The sequence below is a fragment of the Podarcis pityusensis genome (genome assembly GCF_964106645.2).
Source record: "Podarcis pityusensis genome assembly, chromosome: Z".
NCBI lineage: Eukaryota > Metazoa > Chordata > Lepidosauria > Squamata > Lacertidae > Podarcis > Podarcis pityusensis.
Window position 1 is genome coordinate 3,041,386 of NC_138044.1, and position 22,017 is coordinate 3,063,402.

The 22,017-nt window shown below is 46.3% G+C and overlaps 1 protein-coding gene across 4 annotated transcripts in view; it reads left to right on the forward strand.

The window, feature by feature from the left end:
• The window catches only part of ABCA2 (ATP binding cassette subfamily A member 2), a 109,816-nt gene that overhangs the window by 25,755 nt on the left and 62,044 nt on the right, over positions 1-22,017 (forward strand). For all 4 annotated transcript variants that reach the window (XM_080990739.1, XM_080990738.1, XM_080990741.1 and 1 more), the window contains 10 exons: positions 2,217-2,310; positions 7,833-7,944; positions 9,191-9,357; positions 10,819-10,946; positions 12,959-13,057; positions 13,758-13,943; positions 15,971-16,189; positions 18,330-18,658; positions 20,381-20,540; positions 20,983-21,111. In XM_080990739.1, the coding sequence (XP_080846865.1) occupies positions 2,217-2,310; positions 7,833-7,944; positions 9,191-9,357; positions 10,819-10,946; positions 12,959-13,057; positions 13,758-13,943; positions 15,971-16,189; positions 18,330-18,658; positions 20,381-20,540; positions 20,983-21,111 (1,623 nt within the window). The remainder of the gene's footprint in view (positions 1-2,216; positions 2,311-7,832; positions 7,945-9,190; positions 9,358-10,818; positions 10,947-12,958; positions 13,058-13,757; positions 13,944-15,970; positions 16,190-18,329; positions 18,659-20,380; positions 20,541-20,982; positions 21,112-22,017) is intronic.

Genomic DNA, 22,017 nt, shown 5'->3' on the forward strand with positions numbered 1-22,017 from the left:
TTCTGATGGTCCCAGCGGCTCAGGACTAGCTGGCGAAGCTTCGGTAGATGGCAAAAGAAGTGAAATCAGAACCACCGAGTTGGAAAAAGAAGAGACCAGGGTTTGATTGTCCTTGTACTGTGCGTGGACTTAGCTGTATCTGTGGGGGCAAGGGAACCTGGGAAGCTGCCTTACACTGAATCAGAGCATTGGTCAGCCAAGGTCAGTATTGTCTACACTGAGCAGCAGTAGCTCTCCTAGGTTTCAGATGAGGAGGATCTCACAGTCCTACTTGGAGATGCCAGGGATTGAATCAGTGACCTTCTTCATGCAAAGTGGACATTCTGCCACTCAGCTATGGCCCTTCCCCATGGGAGGGGCTGGCTTGCTATAGCAGCCACCATAAAGTTAAGGAAAAAGGGTAAAGATAGCAGATGGGTTCACCAAAGGTCTGTCTAGCCCGATGTCCCATTTCCCATAGTGGTCAGCCAGTTGCCTTGGAGAAGCCAGAAACTGGGCAGGGGAAGCAACAGACCTTTGCAACAGCATCTGCTATTAGGGGATAGACTGCTCCTGAAAAGGGAGGCTCCATGCAGCCGTCAAGCCTAATACTCACAGATAGATCCTTCCTCCCTCCCTCTATGAATTTGTTTAATTTCTGTGAGCCAAAGGCCTTCACCATGACTTATGTCACTGAGTTTTGCAAGTTAACAGTTTGCATTGTGTGGAGCAATTCAGTGGTTTACTTAAAAAAACCAAAAACATTTTTATTGGTTTTTAAACAAATACAAACCACTTGTATTAAACACTTATCCAGCAGTACATCTAATGATGCTTGTTCTATCCATTGACTTTGACATACACATTCAATGTTCAAAGATATTACTTAACCGCTCCGCTGGAGGAGGGGAGTGATCCAGATCCCCTCCCATTTGTGATCTTCAATTGGGTGGCCTAATTCTGTTTCCCGTACAATTCAAAGGCCATGAGCACCCGCCGCTTCATGATCAATTAGATTGCTCTATATTAGGAAAGTGACTTGCTTCATAAGGATTCAAACAAAGCAAGTGTTCTAGACCACGTCCCCTGCTCTTTAAACGCTGTGCAAGAGAATGAGCCTGAGCTACCTGAACCCAGGTAGTATGAGTGCCTTTTAATTTACCTTGTAGTTCCTCTTTGAAATTGCCTTCCCTTTGGGAAGCAGGTCACAGATGGTGTGAATGACTATGTCTTCCCAGTCCTAGAACTGTTGATATTTGTCTGTGTGTCTGAAAGCTGGATGATTCAGGGACAAGAACAGTGGTGAAGGGTCAGGGACCAGTGTTTTGCTCCATGTTCTCCATGCCATCACCATTGATCTTGTGAACAGATTGTCTGCTTTCCTTACCTTTGAGTTGGGTCCAATAGTCCTCTGTTCTTCTCCTGAGGGATGGGATCAAGTATATTTGATTTGAAAAGCAGCATAATATAACATTAAGTTAGGCATTTGCATTCCTCCTTTTGCTTTGTCTATAGAGAGATTTGTTGCTTATCCTAGAATGCAATGGTTTACTTGAGATATTGTTGTTGTTTAGTCGTGTCCGACTCTTCGTGACCCCATGGACCAGAGCACGCCAGGCCCTCCTGTTTTCCACTGCCTCCCGCAGTTTGGTCAAACTCATGCTGGTAGCTTCGAGAACACTGTCCAACCACCTCGTCCTCTGTCGTCCCCTTCTCCTTGTCCCCTCCATCTTTCCCATCATGAGGGTCTTTTCCCAGGAGTCTTCTCTTCCCATGAGGTGGCCAAAGTATCGGAGCCTCAGATTCACGATCTGTCCTTCCAGTGAGCACTCAGGGCTGATTTCCTTCAGAATGGATAGGTTTGATCTTCTTGCAGTCCATGGGACTTGAGATATAGGTATCTGCTATTTCGGGGGTTTTTTAACTGTTTTTGGTTACTGCATCTTATGTGTAAATCCCCTCTACAATTAATAAATTAATTGTTAATAGTAATTAAAAATAATGAATGAATAATGCTTTCCTTTGTCTTCTTCCAGGCAGTTTCACTGAATGGCAGTTCAAATACTATATATGAGCTGGGGTTGGGGAGAGAAAAACCTGACACTCTTTGGCTGTGTCTCTTTTGTACAGATCTGTGCTGGTGGTGGTTGGGTGGAAGGCCCTGGCAAAGTTTCGGGTGCTGCTACTCCTGCTTCTGGGTCTCTCTGACTTATTTCTCCTCCTCCTCCTTTCCTCAGTGGGTGCTGGCTTTCGAGATCTTCATCCCTTTGGTCCTCTTCTTCATTCTGCTGGGGCTACGACAGAAGAAACCCACCATCCCTGTGAAAGAAGGTAAGCAGCCCTCTGGTGCTGGGGTCAGCAGACTTTTTCAGCAGGGGGGCCGGTCCACTGTCCCTCAGACCTTGTGGGGGCCAGACTATATTTTGAAGAAAAAAATGAATGAATTCCTGTGCCCCACAAATAACCCAGAGATGCATTTTAAATAAAAGCACACATTCTACTCATTCAAAAACACCAGGCAGGCCCCAGAAATAACCCAGAGATGCATTTTAAATAAAAGGACACATTCTGCTTGTGTAAAAACACCAGGCAGGCCCCACAAATAACCCAGAGATGCATTTTAAATAAAAGCACACATTCTACTCATGTAAAACCACGCTGATTCCCGGACCATCCACGGACCAGGTTGAGAAGGCGATTAGGCCACATCTGGCCCCTGGGCCTTAGTTTGCCTACCCATGCTCTGTGGACCTGGAAAGAGACGCCCACATGCCAACCTTGTAAGGTTAACCACCCCCATGTGGAGCCCATCATCCTCAATGAATTTGGAGTGAAATTTGAGGCTTTTCCATTTTCTCAGATCCAGCTGATCCCTTAATCCACAGGTGCAGTTTGCCTTGAATGTTACCATGGATAAATCAGCAGGATAAGCCTTTCTCACCTGCTTGCTGGAGGGAGATGTGCACTTCATGGCTCCTTTGTGCATATGCAGTGGCGCTGTGCCAAAGTTGCCTGGTTATGAGAGCAAGATATTTGTAGGAAGTAACAGAAAATACTGGGCTGTAAAAACAACCACCACCCGAAATAGCATTGTTAGCAGTTGCTGGAAGCCCAAACTTTTGTGCTCGGGTCCTGCTTGTGGGTTTCCCATAATTGGCACCTGGCTGGCCACTGCGAGAACAGGGTGCTGGACTAGATGGGGCATAAACCTGATCCAAAAGGGCTCTTGTTATATGTTCGTTCTTTAGGTATTTTCAGTAGAAACAGCCAAAGGTTTATGATGGGAAATGTTTAGTGGATTACATATTCACGGCAGCAAGAATACAGATGGTTGGAAATTGGGGGGGGGGGGACACCAAAGGCTTAAAATATACGAATAAAATGCTACTATGTAATTTGGGAGAGAGCACTTTATGTGAAACTGACTCAAAAACGTCATGCGGCTGTAGGGCAGAAAAGCTTTTGTGGCTGACTTGTGGCCGCTTATCCAGCATGCAAACAAAGACTCTGCAGGACAAACTACACCTGCTGCATTGCCTAATAGATGGTTGTGGTCATGTCTTCCTTTATATTGACATCAACAGTGTTCAGGTTCCCTCCCTGTGAAGTTTATTATTATTATTATTTAGATCTGAAATATGCCTTCAGATTGGACAAAAGGGTGGGCTGTTTGGTCATTTTTCTTTTTCAATATGTAACACAAAGCGGCGTGGGTTTTCTTGCAACCATAAAACTCAATAAAGGTATTTAAAAAGAAACTCCAGGAGTAAACCCTTTTTCACAGTGCTACCTCTGTGAAATGTTTCACACCTGTTCACTGTTTGCCTGCAAAAGCCCAAGTTTGCCCAAGGAGGGGAGAGGAGGTGTCAGTAGCAGCCTGAAGACAGAGGAGCTTGCAGGTCTCAGATTTTTGGTTGGAGAGGCGTTCTCAATCTCTCTTCTGGAATGCTAAAACTGATGAGGCACCTTTCTCGATGCATCTGCACAAGTTAACAGCCCTGGGCCTAGATACTGAATAGAGAAGAGTGGGCAGCAACTCACACAGAGGCATAATGATCAGCCTTCTCCAAGAGCGGCTTGTCGAGCTCGTTGAACGTTTCATCATTCCACAGAGGGAACAGAAACACCCACTCTACTTGAAGTGGACTGGAAACTGAGAGCACAGAGAAGGCATGAGAAGAGCCTTGCAGCTTGATCAGGCCCAAGGCCTCCCCTACTGTGGTGCAGGAAATTATTAAACTATGCAAGGCAAAGAGAGAGTGGATGGATAAGTTTTTCTCCCTCTCTCACAACTTCATTGTTAACATCCAGCGAAGCTGAATGTTGGAAGATTCAGAACACTTTTTTTTTTTTAAAGGACTTATTAGTACAGTGCATAGTTAAACTATGGAACTCACTCCCTCAGGAGGCTGTGATGGCCACCAGCTTGGATGACTTTAAATGAGGATTGAACAAATCCATAGGAATGTGTGGTTCTTGCCGCCTGGTATGTTTGCAGACCATTGGAGCAGTTGCCAGACCCTCAGGATGTCTGTTGCTTTCAGAGACCATAACATGCCAAGAAGCCAAACCAAATCGTGGAAGGTCATAACCAGCTGTGTAGGCCCTCCACTTAAAAAGAATCTCATATAGCAGGTGATCCTGAGGAGCTCGGAGCTTTTGCCAGCTGAAACTGATCAGATGCTGGACCAGAAGAGCTCAGAGGTCTGACTTCCCAGAAAGAGTCGCACATCAGTAGAAATCTTTTCGTGTCTCAAGATCAGCATGGTGGCAACCACAGCTGTGACTGTTGTCCTTACATGGAGTTGAAGGGACAGGTTACCCCACCTAGGCCTGTGTAGTTGTCTAGGCCTGTGTAGTCAACCCAACTAGGCCCAACTAGGCCCCAAGACTTCCCAATTCCCATGCATTTTAGGTTTGCATCCTCAAAGAAAGAATTTGGGAAGTCTTTGGGCCTAGTTGGGGTGACTACACAGGCCTAGATGACTACACAGGCCTAGGTGGGGTAACCTGTCCCTTCAGAGTAAGGCGCCCCTTTGAGTTTAAGTAACCGCTTTGCAACAAATCTCTTTGGCACTACCTTCCATGCTTCAGTTGCATGGAGAGCTGCTTAGCCAGAAAGCTACACATGCAGATGCTATGAGGTCAAGTGGGAAGGCTAGCTAATATCTCATAAGGTAGAACCAGGGTTCAATACGACCGTGAGATTGGAGGACTGGGCCAAAAAACAACAAAATGAATTTAAATAGGGACAAATGTACAATTGCACATTAGGATGGGGAATTCCTGACTTGACAGCAGGACGTGTGAAAAGGATCCAGGGGTCTTAGTAGACCATGAGCTTAACATGAGTCAACATTGTCATGCAGCAGAAAAAAGGAATACTATCCTAAGCTGCATCAACAGAAATCTTGTATCCCAATCAAGTGTAGTAATAGTATCACTCTCTTCTGCCTTGGTCAGAGGAGACTTGTAGTACTGTGCCATTCTATTTTTCTAGAAAAAGAGGAGCTGGAACTCACAATGAACACCTCCCTTGTTCTCTTGTAATGGCAATGCCGCCCACCTGAGAGGTACCGGAACTGAGTTCCAGCGAGTTCTGGCTGAAAAATATCCCTGGTACTGTGTCTCATTGTGTGCACCACAGTTTAAGAAGGATATTAACAAGTTGGAATGTGTGCAGAGGAGGGCGACCAAGATGACCAAGCGTTTGGAAACCAAGCCTTAGGAGGAACAGTTGAGGGAGGTGGGTACGTTTAGCCTGGAAAAGAGGAGACTGAGAAGAGATACGATAGCCATCTTCAGATATCTGAAAGGCTGTCACATCACATGGAAGATGGAGCAACTTTGTTTTCTGCTGCTCCTGAGGGTAGGACCTGAACAAATTGATTCAAGAGTGGGATGGACTCTCTCGGAGGTTTGTAAGCAGAGGTTGGAGGCCGTCTGTCAGGGATTATTTAGCCATTGCTTGCATTGCAGGGGGTTGGAATAGATGACCCTGGGGTACCTTCCAGCTCTACAATCTATGTTTCTAAGCAGCCATTGTCACCTTTCAGTTGTATCTCCATAAAGCCATTATTGTGATGTTTATGTTTTAGAATGTTTTACTTTATCTCATACATTTTTTTCTCTCCTCCCCACCCTCATTTTTTCTTTCTCCCCGTCTTTGAAATATGCTTTGTGTCTCCTCTAGTCTGTAAGTTGAGTTTCCCTTTTCTTTTTCTCTCCTCCCCCTCCTTTTGCTTTGCCCAAATTATTCTGGGGAAATGTGGCCATATTGACTCAACCCAGCTTTCACCAACCTGGTGTTCTCCAGATGTTTTGGCCTAGAACTCCTATCAGTCTCTCCAAGCACACCCATGCTTCCAGCATCATCTGGCTGTGTTGCCTGAGGCTGATAGAAGTTGTACTTCAAAACATCTGGATGGCACCAGATTGGCATGAGCTCATCTAACCCTTTGGACTTCTGCAACTAATATATAACTCAATTTAACCCTCATTTTTCTCACCCTTCCACTTCCTTCTTAACTTGTTGGGATGCTATTGAAATCATAGTGCTGTAAATTGTGCACCTAAGCGGAGCAAAGATCTCTGCAGATTTTAATCTGCAGCTAAGCCAGATTCAGTCATCTGTTTGCAACAGTTTGATACCAAAGAGCCTTAAAAGTCTGAGTTGATGGGATACCATCAACAATGGTATCCCATTGTTCACAATGTGGTTTGCTCACCATACTCTAGATCCACCAGCCTTTTAGTTCCATTTGTGGCTTCGCTTTCCTTCCTCGCTTTGCATTCCCCATCCTCGTTTTCTCTCCTGACTAGCTGCAGTTTGGGGAACTAAATACATATACAGATCTACAAGTGATGGGCCAAAGGCTATACGGAAGGCATAGGGTGGTTTGTGCTGTGCTTATTCGTCTCTTGCTACTCACCAACCTTCTTTCTCTTTCCTTCTAACCTACCTTCACCCTAGGATGTTTTTAACTGGCCAGCCAGAGAGTAATGCTCATTTGAAAGGGATGAAAGGTCATTGGTTGCCTCACTCTCCACGGAAGCAAACAGGATTTTAATTCATTAGGCTTCAGGGATCTTTTTCTTCTTTGACTTTAAACCTAGAGAGTAGCAAGTAAACTTAGTGTTGAGCTCCTAAACACGCTCAGTCAGAACCAGATGCAGACTGGAGCTACCAAACTTGATGCCGTCAGTGGTGTCTGGTGAGTGGATCTGTGCACATCGGCACAATGGCATCCCTTAATCCTCCTTTTCTTCCTTTGCGTCATGCTTGCTGGCATCATTTGGCAGTTTCAGGATTGTGTGCTATTAGTTGAATTGCCCTGTGGATGCCTATAATCCAGCAAGTTTTTTTAAAAATCAGTTTTGTCATTAACTTCCAATTTCAAACATTTGGGGGCTGCAAATACTCTTCCGTTATGACTCAAAAATAAAGAGGTTTTGGAGAAATGTTAACCTTTGAAATTTGGAGAGCAATGGGCTTAGCATCTGAATAAGCACTGAATTCTGAAATGCAAGGGAGAATTTTGTCTTGATTCTATGCCCCACTTTGTAATGAGTTTGCACCGTCACGCCACATGGGTTTTGTATGTGGGTGTGGGTGCAAATAGCCATTCAGTATCGGCTTCTATCTGTTGACTTTATATCATGAGCAAAGTGGAGAGGATGACTTCTGACCCTTCAACCCTCTGAGCTGCACTCTCTGAATACTGTTTAACTTAACTGAAGAAACTTAACTAGCTGGTACTGATCCAGCACGTGCGCTTCTCTATGAACTACTTGTGGGTCTCCCTGCCCTATAAATTCCCGCCTCCCCTCCTCTTTCTTCTCCCCTTCTCTAGCATACTACACAGCAGCCCCTCTCACCTCTGCTGGGATCTTGCCAGTGATGCAATCCCTGTGTCCCGATGGACAGCGAGATGAATTTGGCTTCTTGCAATATTCCAACTCCACGTGAGTCCACCTCTCTGTTTCCTAACCTACGTGGGAGTCGTCTTCCATCTGAAGGGGGCACCATGTTGACAAAGACTGCATTATACAGTGGCCTGCTCAAATAAGAGAGAAAGGTTTCATATATACAGCGAATGCACCTTCTCTGATGCCAGTAGGCAGGGAGTTCCAAAGTTTGGGTGCTGCCGCATTAAAATATTTGATTTCTTACAACTGCAGGACAGTATTGTGTGTCACCTGTAACAGTGTCCATTCCACTGATTTATACATTTGAGTGGGCACATAGCCAATAAGGTTATCCTGCAATGATGGTCTTTTAGGCGGGGCATTTAAAATTCCATGTGCATAATGCAAAGTCAGTGTGCATACACACACACACGCTTTTTAGAGGAGTATTGACATAAGCAGCCAAGTGTCTGGTAGGTAGCAGCAGAAGGTTTCATGGGCATGGACTTTGTGCTACCAGATGCAGGGACTGTTTTCCTAAGTTGACACATATGGGTGCAGAAGGTGGAAAAATCATAAGAGGCAGGATTAAATGATGATAAAAGGCAATGGTGATAAAATGTAAACAGCACAGTCTGTGCTAATTTGATGAAAGGTTAAATGCATGCAAATTAAACACAGTGATGATTCATAACAGCAGTTCTTGGAAGTAACATTATTATTGCTAAGCTGATCAGCACCTGTAATCAGCGGCGTAGCCAGCAGCTCAGGCACCTGGAGCGGCACACATGCCGGGCACCCAGGGGCCGCTCATGGGGGCGATCAGCGAGGCGATCTGTGGCGATCCCCGCCCAGGGGGGATTTTGTCACCCCCCTCAGAGATGGCACCCGGGGCGCACCACACCCGCCGCACCCCGCTTTCTATGTCTATGCCTCTGCCTGTAATGGAGCAGGAAGCCACTGGTGTTTTTTATCCAGCGGTAGCCCTGCTCAGAGTAGACCCACTGAAGTTAATTGGCAACACTAAAAGGCTCATTATTTACAACAAGTCTACTGTGAATGAAATTTAGTCGCATGCAACCCATTGTCTCAGTTCAGGCCTGAACACCCAGAACAAAATTTTAGCCTTCTTAGTTCCAAGCCAGCTGAATTCCTGGCTGCAGTGTCACAAAGAGTTGCAGCCCAGCTGATTTGCTCCAGGTGCACCTGTTGGAGGTGTGGTGTTGACACTTCCTCCTTCCCCGCTCAGTGCCCCCTCCTTTGCAGCTGTGATAACTCTTGGTTGGTTGGTCCTTTCTCTTAGAGTAACGCAGTTGCTGGAGCGGCTTAACGAAGTGGTGGAGAAGAGTAACCTGTTTGATCCAGATCATGCTGGCCTGGAGGAGGAGCTGGAGTCCTTACGGCGCCACCTGGAGTCTCTCAGCAGCAGTGAACCCAACACCATGGAGACTCATTTCAGCAGCCGGGCAGGTGAGGTCTGAGGCTGGACCTTGCAGGGCGAATATCTGTAGCTCAGTGGTAAAGCACATGACAGAACCTAGATTACTGTAACGTGTTATTAGATTTCGGGAACTTCTGCTAGTGCAGAATTTGGCAGCCAGGTTGCTCACCGGAGCATGATGCTTTGAGCTAATTGCACCAATCCTGGTCCGATTGCACTGGCTTCCAGTTACTTTCCAGGCCCGACTCAAAGTGCTGGTTTTGACCTGTAAAGCCTTAAAGAGCTCAGGACCACAATCCCTGGGGAGAAAATAGTAAAGACCTGGTGAAGAGAGCACAGCAGAGGTTATATTTTCTGAGAATCCTATGGAAAAATAATCTCTCAAAGGACCTGTTGATGGCATTTTACCATTGTACTGTTGAGAGTGTATTAACTTATAGTCTGTGTGTGTGGTTTGGGAGCTGCACGGTCAGGGGAAAAACAATGCTGTCCAGGGTTGTAAAGACTGCGGAGAGAATAATTGGGTGCACTCTTCCCACCTTAGATCAAATCTATGCTTCCAGGTGTCATTAGAAAGCTGCAGAGATAGTGCATAATAGTACACACCCTGGAAATGATCTATTTCAGCTTCTGCCTTCTGGAAGAAGGTCCAGGGTTATAAAGACTAGGACTAGCCGCCTGAGAAACAGTTTCTGTCCAAATGCGATTTTGGTTTTAAACGCAGTGTAAGGTAGTCTTTATGGGAGTACAGTCATACCTCGGGATAAATATGTTTCAGGATAAGTATTTTCGGGTTGCGCTCTGCGGCAACCCAGAAGTAATGGAGCGCGTTACTTACGGGTTTCGCCACTTGTGCAAACGGTCAAAATGACGTCACGCGCATGCGTTGAAACGACAAAACGGGACCAGCACACGCGCAGATGCATCTTATGTTCCATTCGGGATGCGAACGGGGCTCTGGAACTGATCCCATTCGCATCCCGCGGTACCACTGTATATTGTGTTTAATTATGGGGTATCAGAGTTTTTAGGGGGTTAACCAGGCTGGGATAGCTGGGTTAGCAGGCTTGTTGGTTTTTGAATGTCTGATGTAGATTTTTTGGGGGCTGGTTAACATTCTATGGCCTTTTAAATGTGTTGTAGAAACGGGGATTATTGGTTTGTGTTTGTTCTTATTTTTATTGTGTATTTTGTGTTTTTTATGTTGTAATTTTTTGTGGTGAGCTGCCCTGAGATCTAAGGATGAAGGGCGGAATACAAATGTAATAATTTAATAATATATAATAAAATAACCTGAAAAATCTGCAGGTTCAGTCCCCACCGTCTCCCATTAAAAGGGTCAAGTAGCGGATTAGAGGGAGGTGCTTGGGGTGCAACCCACAATGCCCTGCATACACAGCTGGTGCCAGAGAGCTGAGTGACAACACCCACCGGTGACAATCCCTGCCTTCAGCTTCATCATTTTTTCTTTTCCTCCCCTGACCCTGCAGCCCCCGGCTTCACGCTGGACTCGACTGCCAAGGACAAGCTGGAGTTCCAGCGGTTCCTCATGCAGAACCTTTCTCTATCCAACGAGACTGCTGAGCTGTTGGCAGGGTCCAAAATTAACCTCAAAGAGGTATGTGATTATTATTTGGCAGTGGGTGGGGAGGAGGTACCTGGGGGGAAGTTGGCAGTTCCCGAAACCAGAGCTTGACGCAGCGTTTGGCTGCATGTTAGTGTTGGTCAGGCGCTTAGAGCTGCACCTTAAATTATTGGTTGTTGTAATTATCCAATGTGTTCGTGTCCCACATTTCTCTCAAGTTGGGATTCAAGGCAGCTGGAGAACATTTTTTAAAAGGTAATAAAAACAAAATGGTTAAAAGCGATAGTTAAAATGCATTAAACACATACATTAAAACATTTAGGTGGGTATATTTCTTCTTTTCTTGTACTCTTTTTTCTGATCTCTTGATTTGAAATTTTGTTATCTCACCCTTGTTTGTTTTGGTTATTTTGTTATTGTTCCATTGGTTTGATTTGTTTTACTTTTACGTACATTATACACAATGATGTAAAAACTTAATACATTAAAAAAGGAATTCTGTTTAAAAACAAAACAAAGCAAACATTAAAACACATTTGGAAGCAGAATTGAAATAGAATTTGGCTTGACAGCAGCCCAGTGGTCAGCATGGTCTGCACCTTAATTTTCAAACACCTGTCTGAATAAGAAGATCTTAGACTGCCAGACTGAGCTTTAGATAATTTTTGGCTCTAAATTTGGTATATTTATGGTCACCCCCTTAGCTTACTTTGCTGCTGCTGCCTACATTACAGTCCTGCTAGGAATGGCAGACATTATTTTCTCTCTTCCCCCAGTAGTTTCCCCCTCCCCCAACAGCCTTCCCCAACCAGCTGCAACTCCAGTCAGTGGTCAGGGATGTTGAAGTCCAGCCACATTTTAAGGAAAGGGGGATGAGGAAGGGCCTGTGATGATAGAGTGTTGGTTCTGAACACCATCTGAGTGAGAGTGGTGCTTCCTGCCTTCACTCTAAGATGGCCAGCAGGTGACAGAAACAACAACAACAACAACAATAATAATAATAATATATTTATACCCCGCCCATCTGGCTGAGTTTCCCCAGCCACTCTGGGCAGCTCCCAATCAAGTGTTAAAAACCATACAGCATTAAATATTAAAAAATTCCCTAAAAAGGCTGCCTTCAGATGTCTTTTAAAGATAGGACAGCTGCTTATTTCCTTCACATCTGAAGGGAGGGCATTCCACAGGGTGGGCGCCACTACCAGAAGGCCCTCTGCCTGGTTCCCTGTAACCTCACTTCTCGCAATGAGGGGACTGCCAGAAGGCCCTCGGTGCTGGATCTCAGTGTCCGGGCTGAACGATGGGGGTGGAGACGCTCCTTCAGACAAGAAAAAGGGCAGTTACCACAACTGTCTTCCAGGGAAAGGGTAGCATTGGGATAGTTTGGCTAACGTTTTCCAATCCTTGCCTGTGAATTTTGGCTCAGCCTTACTTTCTTATTATTACTACATTTATATCCCACCTTTCCTCCAAGGGGCTCAAGGTGGTGTCTGTGGTTCCCCCCTTTCTATTCTACCCTCACAACAACCCTGTGAGTAGGTGAGGCCATGCTGTGTCTCTGGAGCTGAAAAATTGATTCCATGCTCTCATCTTGGACACAGATTCTCTGCCAGAGGAGCAAGAACAACAGTTGCAAACCCCAGAACTCACTGAGGTAGCAGTGGAAGGCGCAGTGTACAGAACAATTCCTGCCACCCTCTAGAGAAGACAGAGACATGTGGTGGTAACATGTGACTCTCTTCAGAGGGAGATGAAGGCAGCAGTGTATGGAGCAATGATTCATTGTTTCAGTTGTCTCTATACTAATGCACAGCATATGAGAAACAAACAAGAAGAATTCGAGCTCTTAGTACTGGATGACAAATATGACCTAATAGGCATTACTGAAATCTGGTGGAATGAAACTCATGAATGGAATGTAGAAATTGAGGGGTATTACCTATTCAAAAGGAAGAGAGAGGAGGGGAGACTACCCCTGTTGGAATGCCAGCTCTGCCAAGAAGGTAAGGTGCCAGAATGATCAGCTAACTATTTCTCCACTCCAGGTTTACCGACTGTTTTTTGGCACCTCTCCGGTCTCCGCAGAGGGTTTCCATGAGCCATGGGACCAATTCAGCACAGCTGAGAAGCTTCTTCACCTGGAGGTGAGATGGTTGCCCTGTGGTCTGGAGTAGACAGGAACAGACCACAGTGGGTTGCCAGTTGATTTTGGATGAGTCACATTCTTCCTGCTAGCTACCGGGGTTCTTACATAGAAGGTTGGGCTATCTGGGTCCTTTGGGGCCCCTCTGGGTGCCTGAAGCGTGTAGCCAAGATCCACTCATTGCAGACTAGCTGTGCCTTTAACTCAGTGATGGGGAACTATTTTCAGCCGAAGACCCACATTCCATCACAGACAAGCTTCCAGAGTGGTTGCATGAGAGTGCTGGGTGCGGCCAGAGGCAAGAATGGGCAGGGCCAGAGGCAAAAATACGAGCAGAAACAGATGTGGCTCTTAACCATATTCAGTAGCCTGCATTTCAGCCATGCAAAAGTCAGAGCCATCTCTAGCCAAGCAAACAAGCTACATGTTCACAATTGAAGGGCCCGTTCCAGCAAGGCAAAAGCTCTCAAGGATGTTGTGGAACAAGGCTGGTGAAAAGTGGGGTCCTGGGGGCCAGATAAGGAGGCTTGAATGGCCTCATTCAGTCCCTGGGATAACCCAACAGCCTCAGCTTTTGCAACTGGAGTCCATCTGTCTGGGACCCTCCCTCCCCAGCCAAGTGAAAAGGAACAAGCAAGGCAGGGAGCTTTTAAGACTTTATTCTTCTTGTTAATCTCCCTCGCCTCTTTTCTCTTTATCAGGAAAGTCTTCTCGGCAGCTGGAGGACCGTGGAAGACGGGCTGGTCCGCCAGGCCTTGCGCCATCCTCAGAAGGGCTCCCACAAGCAGGCCTTCCTGCACCTCCTTTCTCATGCCTTGGGCCTTGCTAGCCCTACCACAGAGTCTTCCAGTACCTACAGCCCCCTAACCTTTGTAAAGGACATGGAGGTGAGAGACTAAATTTGGAGGCAAGACTTTGTGTTGGGTGGTGGGAAGTAGCCAGGGGTGGGGGCTACTGGTACCTCCTGGGCAGGATAACCCAACAACCTACCATGGGCTGGAACTGAGTGGTGGACCCAAGTTGGTGGTTTCTATTTGGGGCGTAATCCATATAATTGAGTGCGGTTTCAGCTACATCTTGTAAACTGCTTTTTCATTTTCAGTGTGACCTGTTGCAAGGCCTTCCTTCCTTCCTTCCTTCCTTCCTTCCTTGTTTGATTGTTAAGGTGCTTATTTATACCTTGTCCTTGGGCTCCCCAATGTGGAGGTGCTCCAGTGAGAAACCAGTGAAAAGGACAGCAAAAGAAATAAAGATCTGACCCCCAATAACTTGCGACTGGTTGTGATTTATCTTCCTCCAGAACAGAGTGAGACCAGTTTTTGTTTCCAAGCTTCCTGCATTTAGGGAACTTGAAAATCGGTGGTGTTTTAGTTGAATACACAGAAAGGACAAAAGAGAATCCTCTGCAAAAATGTCATCACCGTAGACACACCTTTGTTTAAAGCAACCTTTTTCAACCCGCTGTCCTACAGATACTTTGGAGTACAACTCCCACCTGCCCCACCTTCACACACAGGCCAGGACTGATTGGAATTGTAGTCCAAAGCTTATAGAGAACACCAGATTTGGCAAATGCTACTAGACAGCCAAATAATTGCAATAAAAAAATAAAATATTTGTTGCTCTATTTTTGCTATTACTGTATTTTTAGGGGGGGGGGTTAATTGGATGGTATGCAGCTAAGTTTTACTTATTGAAATTAATGGACCTAAACATAGTCATGCTCATTAATTGCAGTGGGTTCATTCTGAGTAAAACTTTGTAGAATACCACCCCATCTATGGGCTCTTTGCAATGTAGTCACCCTTTGCTTCCATACACACAGGTCTTGCTTACCCAACACAATGTGTTCCTTGGAAATGGTTTGTTAGATGATCGTTCGCTTAAAGAGTTGACAATTTCCTTTTATTCTGATGGGGAAATTTCTAATGCGTCCCCAACCACACAATTTTAGCCCCAAAAGAACACACCCAGGAAAACCCAGGGAAAAAATGCTCTCTGATTTGTCTAATAGTTCCCCCTCCTCCATCCATTCCTCAGCCAGCCAGCCAAAAGCAAACAAGGAAGTAAGAAATGCTCTCTTTGAATATCTGAATCTGTGGTGTGTACTGTATTGCGGGGTTTGGGTACGAATTCATCATGTTCGGAGAAGTGAATTTTAACTTAGCAAACATTTATAAAGCAGGATCTGGATGTATTTACTTAATCATTCATTCACATTGTTTTCATTACATATCTAATTACTTTTTAAACCATAATCTTTTATATGTCATTAGCTCTGCGTGTTTCATCTGCATTTCTTTTAATTTTTCTTAACCTGCCTTGAGTCCCAGTTCTGAGAAAAAGCCAGGCTATCAAGAAATAGCAGCAGCAGCAACAAATAATTTATTAATATCCCTCCTTTCTCCCAAGCTGGGACTCATAGCAGCTGTTCTGTAAGCCTTCCCTAGCTCACCCTTCCCCAAGTTTAAAAAGAACTTCACTGACATTCTGCGACCCGATTGCCATTCTGTCAGGGCGGACCCTCCCATTGGATAGAGTGGGATAGCTGTATCAGGCAATAGACATGGGAGTGGTCAGGGATCAGCTGCAAGGTGTTGGGAGAATTAGATTTGTGTGTGCCATGCATCTCCTGTTCCTTATCTCCTAAACTAGCATTCTTTCTGCCTTTGGGTGTGACGGAGGGCACTGTCCTGACTCCAGCACTGCCATTCAGCTGCCAGTCTGGTTGCTTTCTGTATACTGGCAGGTTAGCAATGTGGGACAGCCCTGAATCCTACTATTGCCTTCAGCTGAGGAGTTAAGGCCCAGGTTATGCTGAGGGCTCAAAGTGGCATAACGTCCGAGTGTGGCAGACCAGAAATGGTTACCAGCATTGCAGGTAAAGATGTCCTTCATCTCTTCCCTTTGCCAGAGCATCCTTTTCACGGCTGCTGTGCTGGAGAGCCTCACCTGCCAGCAGAACCAGGATGAGCTGAGGCGCATCCTGATTGTTCCAGAGAGCCGGCTCCCCCTTCTGCGAGCATACCAAGCCACCATCTGCAATAAGAGCACCAGCCTGCGCAAGGAGTATTTTGGACAGCTGGCTGCCGAGTTGAAGGAGCAGCTGGATGCTCACAAGATCATCAGCCAGGTGGGTGCAGGATGGAGAGGGATCCTCATACATACACCACCCCAGGTTTCTGGCAGCTTTAACAACATGGGTCTGTGCCCGCGTGGATGAGGTGCTCAGTGTTTGGCATCTCATGCAGCTTTTCTGCTTGTCAGCGCAGATGCTTGATTTCCATTGTATTTCGTCAAGGGGGTTGCCTTCAAGCTGAACTGCAAACCATTGGGAAATTGTTCAGATCTGTTAGCTTGATTCTTGTTCCTGGCAGCCTCTGGCACTGTGGTCCAAGGCTCTTCAGGTTTCATACATGCGTATTAATGCTCCATTTAAAAATAAGCATGTGCTGCGTGGATAACAGCGTGCTGGTGATTGGGCCAGTGGCCTATCTTGTCTGACACCCTCTTTTCACACAGGCCAAACAGATGCCCCAATGGGAAGCCTGTAAGCAGGACCCAAGTACGACAACGTACTCACTTCCTGTGGCTTCCAGCAACTGGTATTCAAAAGCATCTGAGTATGGAGGCAGATCATGGCCATTGTGGCTAGTAGCCCTCCTCCATGAATTTGCCTCATTCTCTTTTAAAGCCACCCAAGTAGGTAGTTATTGCTGCCTCCTGTGGGAGGGATTTCCATAGCTTATGCACTGGGTGAAGAAGTACTTTCTTTTACCTACCTTGAATTTTCCACTACAGTGGTGCCCCGCAAGATGAAAAACTCGCTAGACGAAAGGGTTTTGCGTTTTTTGAGTCATTCCGCAAGACGAATTTCCCTATGGGCTTGCTTCGCAAGACGAAACTTCTTGCGAGTTTGTTTCCTTTTTCTTAAAGCCGCTAAGCCGTTAATAGCCGCTAAGCCGTTAATAGCCGTGCTTCGCAAGACGAAAAAACCGCAAGACGAAGAGACTCGCGGAACGGATTAATTTCGTCTTGCGAGGCACCACTGTATTCGGCTTCATTGGACGTCCATGATTTCTAGTGTTATGAGAGAGGAAGAAACCCCTTTTTCTAGCCACTTCTTCTATGCCACGCATAATTTTTTGAATTTCAGTCATGTCGCCTCTTTCTCCCAAACTAAAAAGTCCCAAATGCTGCAACCTTTCTTTATAGAAGGGTCACTGTATCCCTCTCAGATGCTGCTTGACTCCTATCCACCATGGCCAGCATGGCTAATGGGCAAGAACTGCAGGAGTTGCAGTTTAATTTGGCTAATCTGGAAGGCCACAGATCACCCACCCCTGTTTTACACTATCCAGCAGGATATCCCTGGGCAACTCATGAGCAGGGCATGGAGGCAGCAATTTCCCCTCCACAGACCCTGTTCCCAGCACCTGGTGCTTGAAGGTATAATGTTACCATATGTGGAAGTCCCATTAGCTCTCACAGTTAATAGCCACTGGCTAGAACTCTCCTCAATTAATTTGTGTAATCCTTTTATATCATAAAATGTATATATGGCTTGATTGTAAAAAAAAAACAAAAAACCTCAAAGCAGTTTACAAAAAGAATTGAATGATAAAATTGTCAGTGAAAACAGTTAAAAAGAACTGTTTAAAACATTCAAAATACAGTGGTACCTCTGGTTGCAAATGGGATCCGTTCCAGAGCCCCATTCGCAACCTGAAAGGAACACAACCCGCATCTACGCGTCTGCGCACACGCGGGTTGCGATTCGCCGCTCCTGCGCATGACGTCATTTTGCGCGTCTGCACATGTGCGAGTGGCGAAACCCAAAAGTGACCCTTTCCAGGGAGTTCCAAAGTGTGGGTGATGCCACACTAAAAGATCAATTTCTTACAAAAGCAGAACAAGTATTAAGTGGCACCTGTGACAATATGCCAGTTAACATAAATCAAAGCAGTCTAGTGGGCACATATGGGGTAAAGCGATCTGTTGACAGATTTGTGAAGGATATGCCCATCAATGGCTATGTGGAACACCCCATGTTTAGAGGCAGTATACTGCTAGGGCGCTGGCAGAGGCTTAAAATAGTCCTGGTTACTGGCTGGCTGTCAAGTGGTGGTGGTCTGTGGGTAATGTCTGCTGCTCAATAGGGCCCCATGAAGCCCTGCTGAGCTCTTGTGGGATGGAGCGGGGCAGGAATCTGCTCTGTGAAAAGGCCAAAATCCCGTGGCGTTGCTGACTCCTCCCTTGCCCTTCTCACGCAGCTGAAACTTGACGAGGTGAACAGCACGGCAGCCAGGAACCGTCTCCACACTGTGCTGGAGGACCTGATGGAGATGGAGAACGTCTTGAAGGACGTGGACATCCTCTCGGCGCTTGCCAAGCTCCTCCCCAAGGGGGCCTGCACCTCCAAAGCACCCCCCACTACCTCCAACAGCACCAGCTCCACCGGGAACTTCACCTCCAGCACCAATTCCAGCGCTGAGGAGGGCAAGGGGGAGAGTGAGGCACCCACAGAGAACCCCCAAGGGCAGTGCTCGGCCTTCGTCCAGCTCTGGGCTGGCCTGCAGCCCATCCTCTGCGGCAACAACCGGTAAGGCCAAGTGGCCCGGAGACTGGCAAGACTTTTCACAGGCTTCTAGAGGATCTGTAGTTGCCAGTGCTTCAGCCCCGTCTGTCAGCACAGCTGCTTCGTTTATTGTATTTACAGGGCAATTGCAAGTTCTGCAAGGGTTACGTTATATCCCCAGGGGTTGCTCGTAAAGGAAAGTCTGAACAACCCCTGAAAAAGCCCTTCTATACTGAACGGCCCCAATCTTGCAAGACCTCAAGACAGCCCCATGAGATCTCACAAAAGCCCCCCAGAGCCTTTGGATGACTGTCCAAAGAGTCTCATAAGCAAGGTGGAGGTCTTAAGAACAGCCCTTCACAGAAGCAGGTATTGAAGCCTTACTTACCCAGGCTCTGGGACAGTTATGCAAGGCCTTTGGAGGCTTCTGCGAGATCTCATGGGGCCATCTGGGATCCTGCAAGAGTCTCCAGAGGCCAGTAAGCCAAGTTTTCATGCCCCCTTTCTGTTGATCGAGTGAGTGATGATCTGTGTAAAGTTGCGATTGCGTAAGTAAAGTCACTGGAAGTTGTGATCGCCATTCATTTCATAAAATTTAAACACCACGATTATAAAAGGAGCAACCTCAAAGTCGTTCATGAAACAGAATAAAACAATGACATTGTCAGTTTAAAAGAGAGTTATGATATTTTAAAGCATTAAAAGCCATGTCTGTTAATTTCAGTGGTTCTGCTCTGAGTAGGACTAACATTGGCTACAGCCCTTAAATTGTTGGAACCTTCTGGGCTGTGATATGTCGCTGAAATCGCTGCACACACCTATTATTATTATTACAACAATTAATGTATTATTCACCTTCAAAACCACTGTCTCAAGGTGTTTTACGCATCAGATAATTAAACACTGTTATGCAGTATGGCAACCATTTCATTTATCCCTGACCACTGGTCCTGTTAGCTAGGGATGATGGGAGTAGTAGTTCCAAAACATCTGGAAGGTCGAGTTTGCCTATACCTAGTTTGGGGCCTTATTTGTTAGTAACAACACCTTGAACTTTGTAACAAACTGGCAGCCAAGACAAGTCCCACAAGCAAGGTTTATATGTTGGCAGTAGCTGGGCCCCGCAAGCACTTGTTTGCAAATCTAGGGTACAGTACAAACCAACCATCAGAAACAAGGCAATAAAGTACACACAAGTCTCACCATCCATCCGCTCATTATCCACTAATTTACTTATCCAAACACAAAGAATTATACCCAAACCTTGCTACCTGTATGGCTGATTCAGATATCTGAACAGCCAGCGTTGGCCCACTTCCTTACTTGTTTGTTCTTTGCTGCTCAGTGGCAGCCATTTTCAGCAACCATGGAGAGAGGGGGTGGGGGGAGAGATTGGGCAAAGCTGTTTTTCCTTCATTTTTCTTTTGCTGGTTGATGTAACAATTTTCGGAAGAAGGCGTGACAGGAGCAGGTGAGGGGGAGAGATCACAGATTAGAAATCACCGATAGGAATCAGTAGAAATTGTTGACTTATTAGGCAAACGCTCACTGAGGAATGCATTTTGGGTGGAAAATGGGACCTGCATGTACAACTTAATTTGCAGTTCTGGGGGAATAAAGTGTGAATGCATGATAAAAATGCGACAACAGCAGCAAAGTTCCCATGGTTTGCCTCCGTTTTCCTCCTTTGCAGCACATTTGTCAGGAAGAGTAAATTTCGATGTCTTTTTCCTCTTCTCTGTGCAGGACCATTGAGCCAGAGGCCTTGAAACAGGGCAACATGAGTTCTCTGGGATTCACCAGCAAAGAGCAGCGGAATCTGGGCCTTCTCGTTCACCTCATGACCAGCAACCCCAAGATCCTCTACGCTCCCGTGGGCACAGAAGTGGACAAGGTCATTCTGAAGGTGAGGCTTTGAGGGAAGCTGGCTTTGGGATGTGCTCCTGAACGTCCCTCATTTCTTCCCCTGCCCTTTCCTTGTTAGGAAGCATAGGGCTCTATGATTCTGTGGCTCATCTGCACTGTGAGCCTGCATCGCTTGCATCCCAGTTTAACTGCCTTGTGGCTTTCCCCCAGAAAATCCTGGGGAATTTGGCCAGGGTGCTGAGAACTCTGGATCGTTTTCCTGATCTAGCAGACTGTTCTTACATGGCAAAATATCTGGAGTTTCCTGGATCTCCTACCCCCCAACATGGCTTAACAAAAGTCTTGATTGGGACTTTTGTTGAAAAGATGAAAGAAAGTGCATTTTCACGTGGAACTCATGGGGGGTGTTGTCTTTAAACACCTGGCTGTGGGGCACCTCCTTTTCCTTTGCTTACTCTTTGCTTACTCTGGTTGTTCTGCAGGCCAACGAGACCTTTGCCTTCGTCGGGAATGTGACTCACTATGCCCAAGTGTGGATGAACATGTCAGCGGAGATCCGCAGTTTCCTGGAAGAGGGCAGGTTGCAGCAACGGATTAGCAGGCTGCAGCAGGTACGCTGTTAGAGGGTATGGGGTGGGACAGTGGGACAGGCAAGAAGTGTACCCATTCCTCAGCTGGAGCAACAACGTTTAAAAAGGGCTAGACCCAGATGAGAGGACAGAGCAGCTCAGGGGGGAACAGTGGTGCAAGCTCTGCTGCGGTCCCAGGATTCTGGTGCAGCTTGTAGAAAAAGGTGCTTCCTCCAGGGTCTGCATAGGTTTTATCACTGCAGCCACAGGCAGGACTGTGATGGGGCTGGTTTGTCCTCCCTGCGTGTGTGTGTGTTTCTGTTCAGCCTGCTCCCACTTTCTGCATCCAGTCCTGGGATATCTGGGAAACCTTCTGGCGCTCAGTTGCATTTCAGACAGTTAAAAGGAAAAGTCACCAACCAATCAGAGTAGACCCATTGAAATAAATGGATCTTAATTATACACGTAAAACTCAGTGGGTGGAACTAATGTTGGAATGTACGCTGAGCTACTAATTTGACTTCTGCAGATTCCAAGCTCCTCTGCGTTGCCAGGAGCATTGGAAGTTGCTTTCAACCAGGGCAAACTATTTGCTCTTTTAGCCCTGTTTTAACACTTGTCTGGCAGTGGCCCTTCAGGGTCTCAGGAAATGAAAAACCTTTGTCACCAACTTGCTGCTCAGTCCTTGTCACTGGAGAAGCCAGGAATTGAACCTGCGACCTTCTGCTTGCCAAGCATCTGCTCTGCTCTGTTGAGCTACAGTTCTTCTCCAATAGAATCTCTTCTGAGACACCAGATAATGGACTCCAAGTACATGCAGGGAGTCTCTCCCGAAAGGATGCTACTGTTGGAGCCTCCACAGGGACTGGTCTTCATGCTATGCTTCTGAGTGTAGCAGAGGTGAATGGGAGTGCCAAAAATGCAAGTGGAGCCCATGGCAGAGGTTCT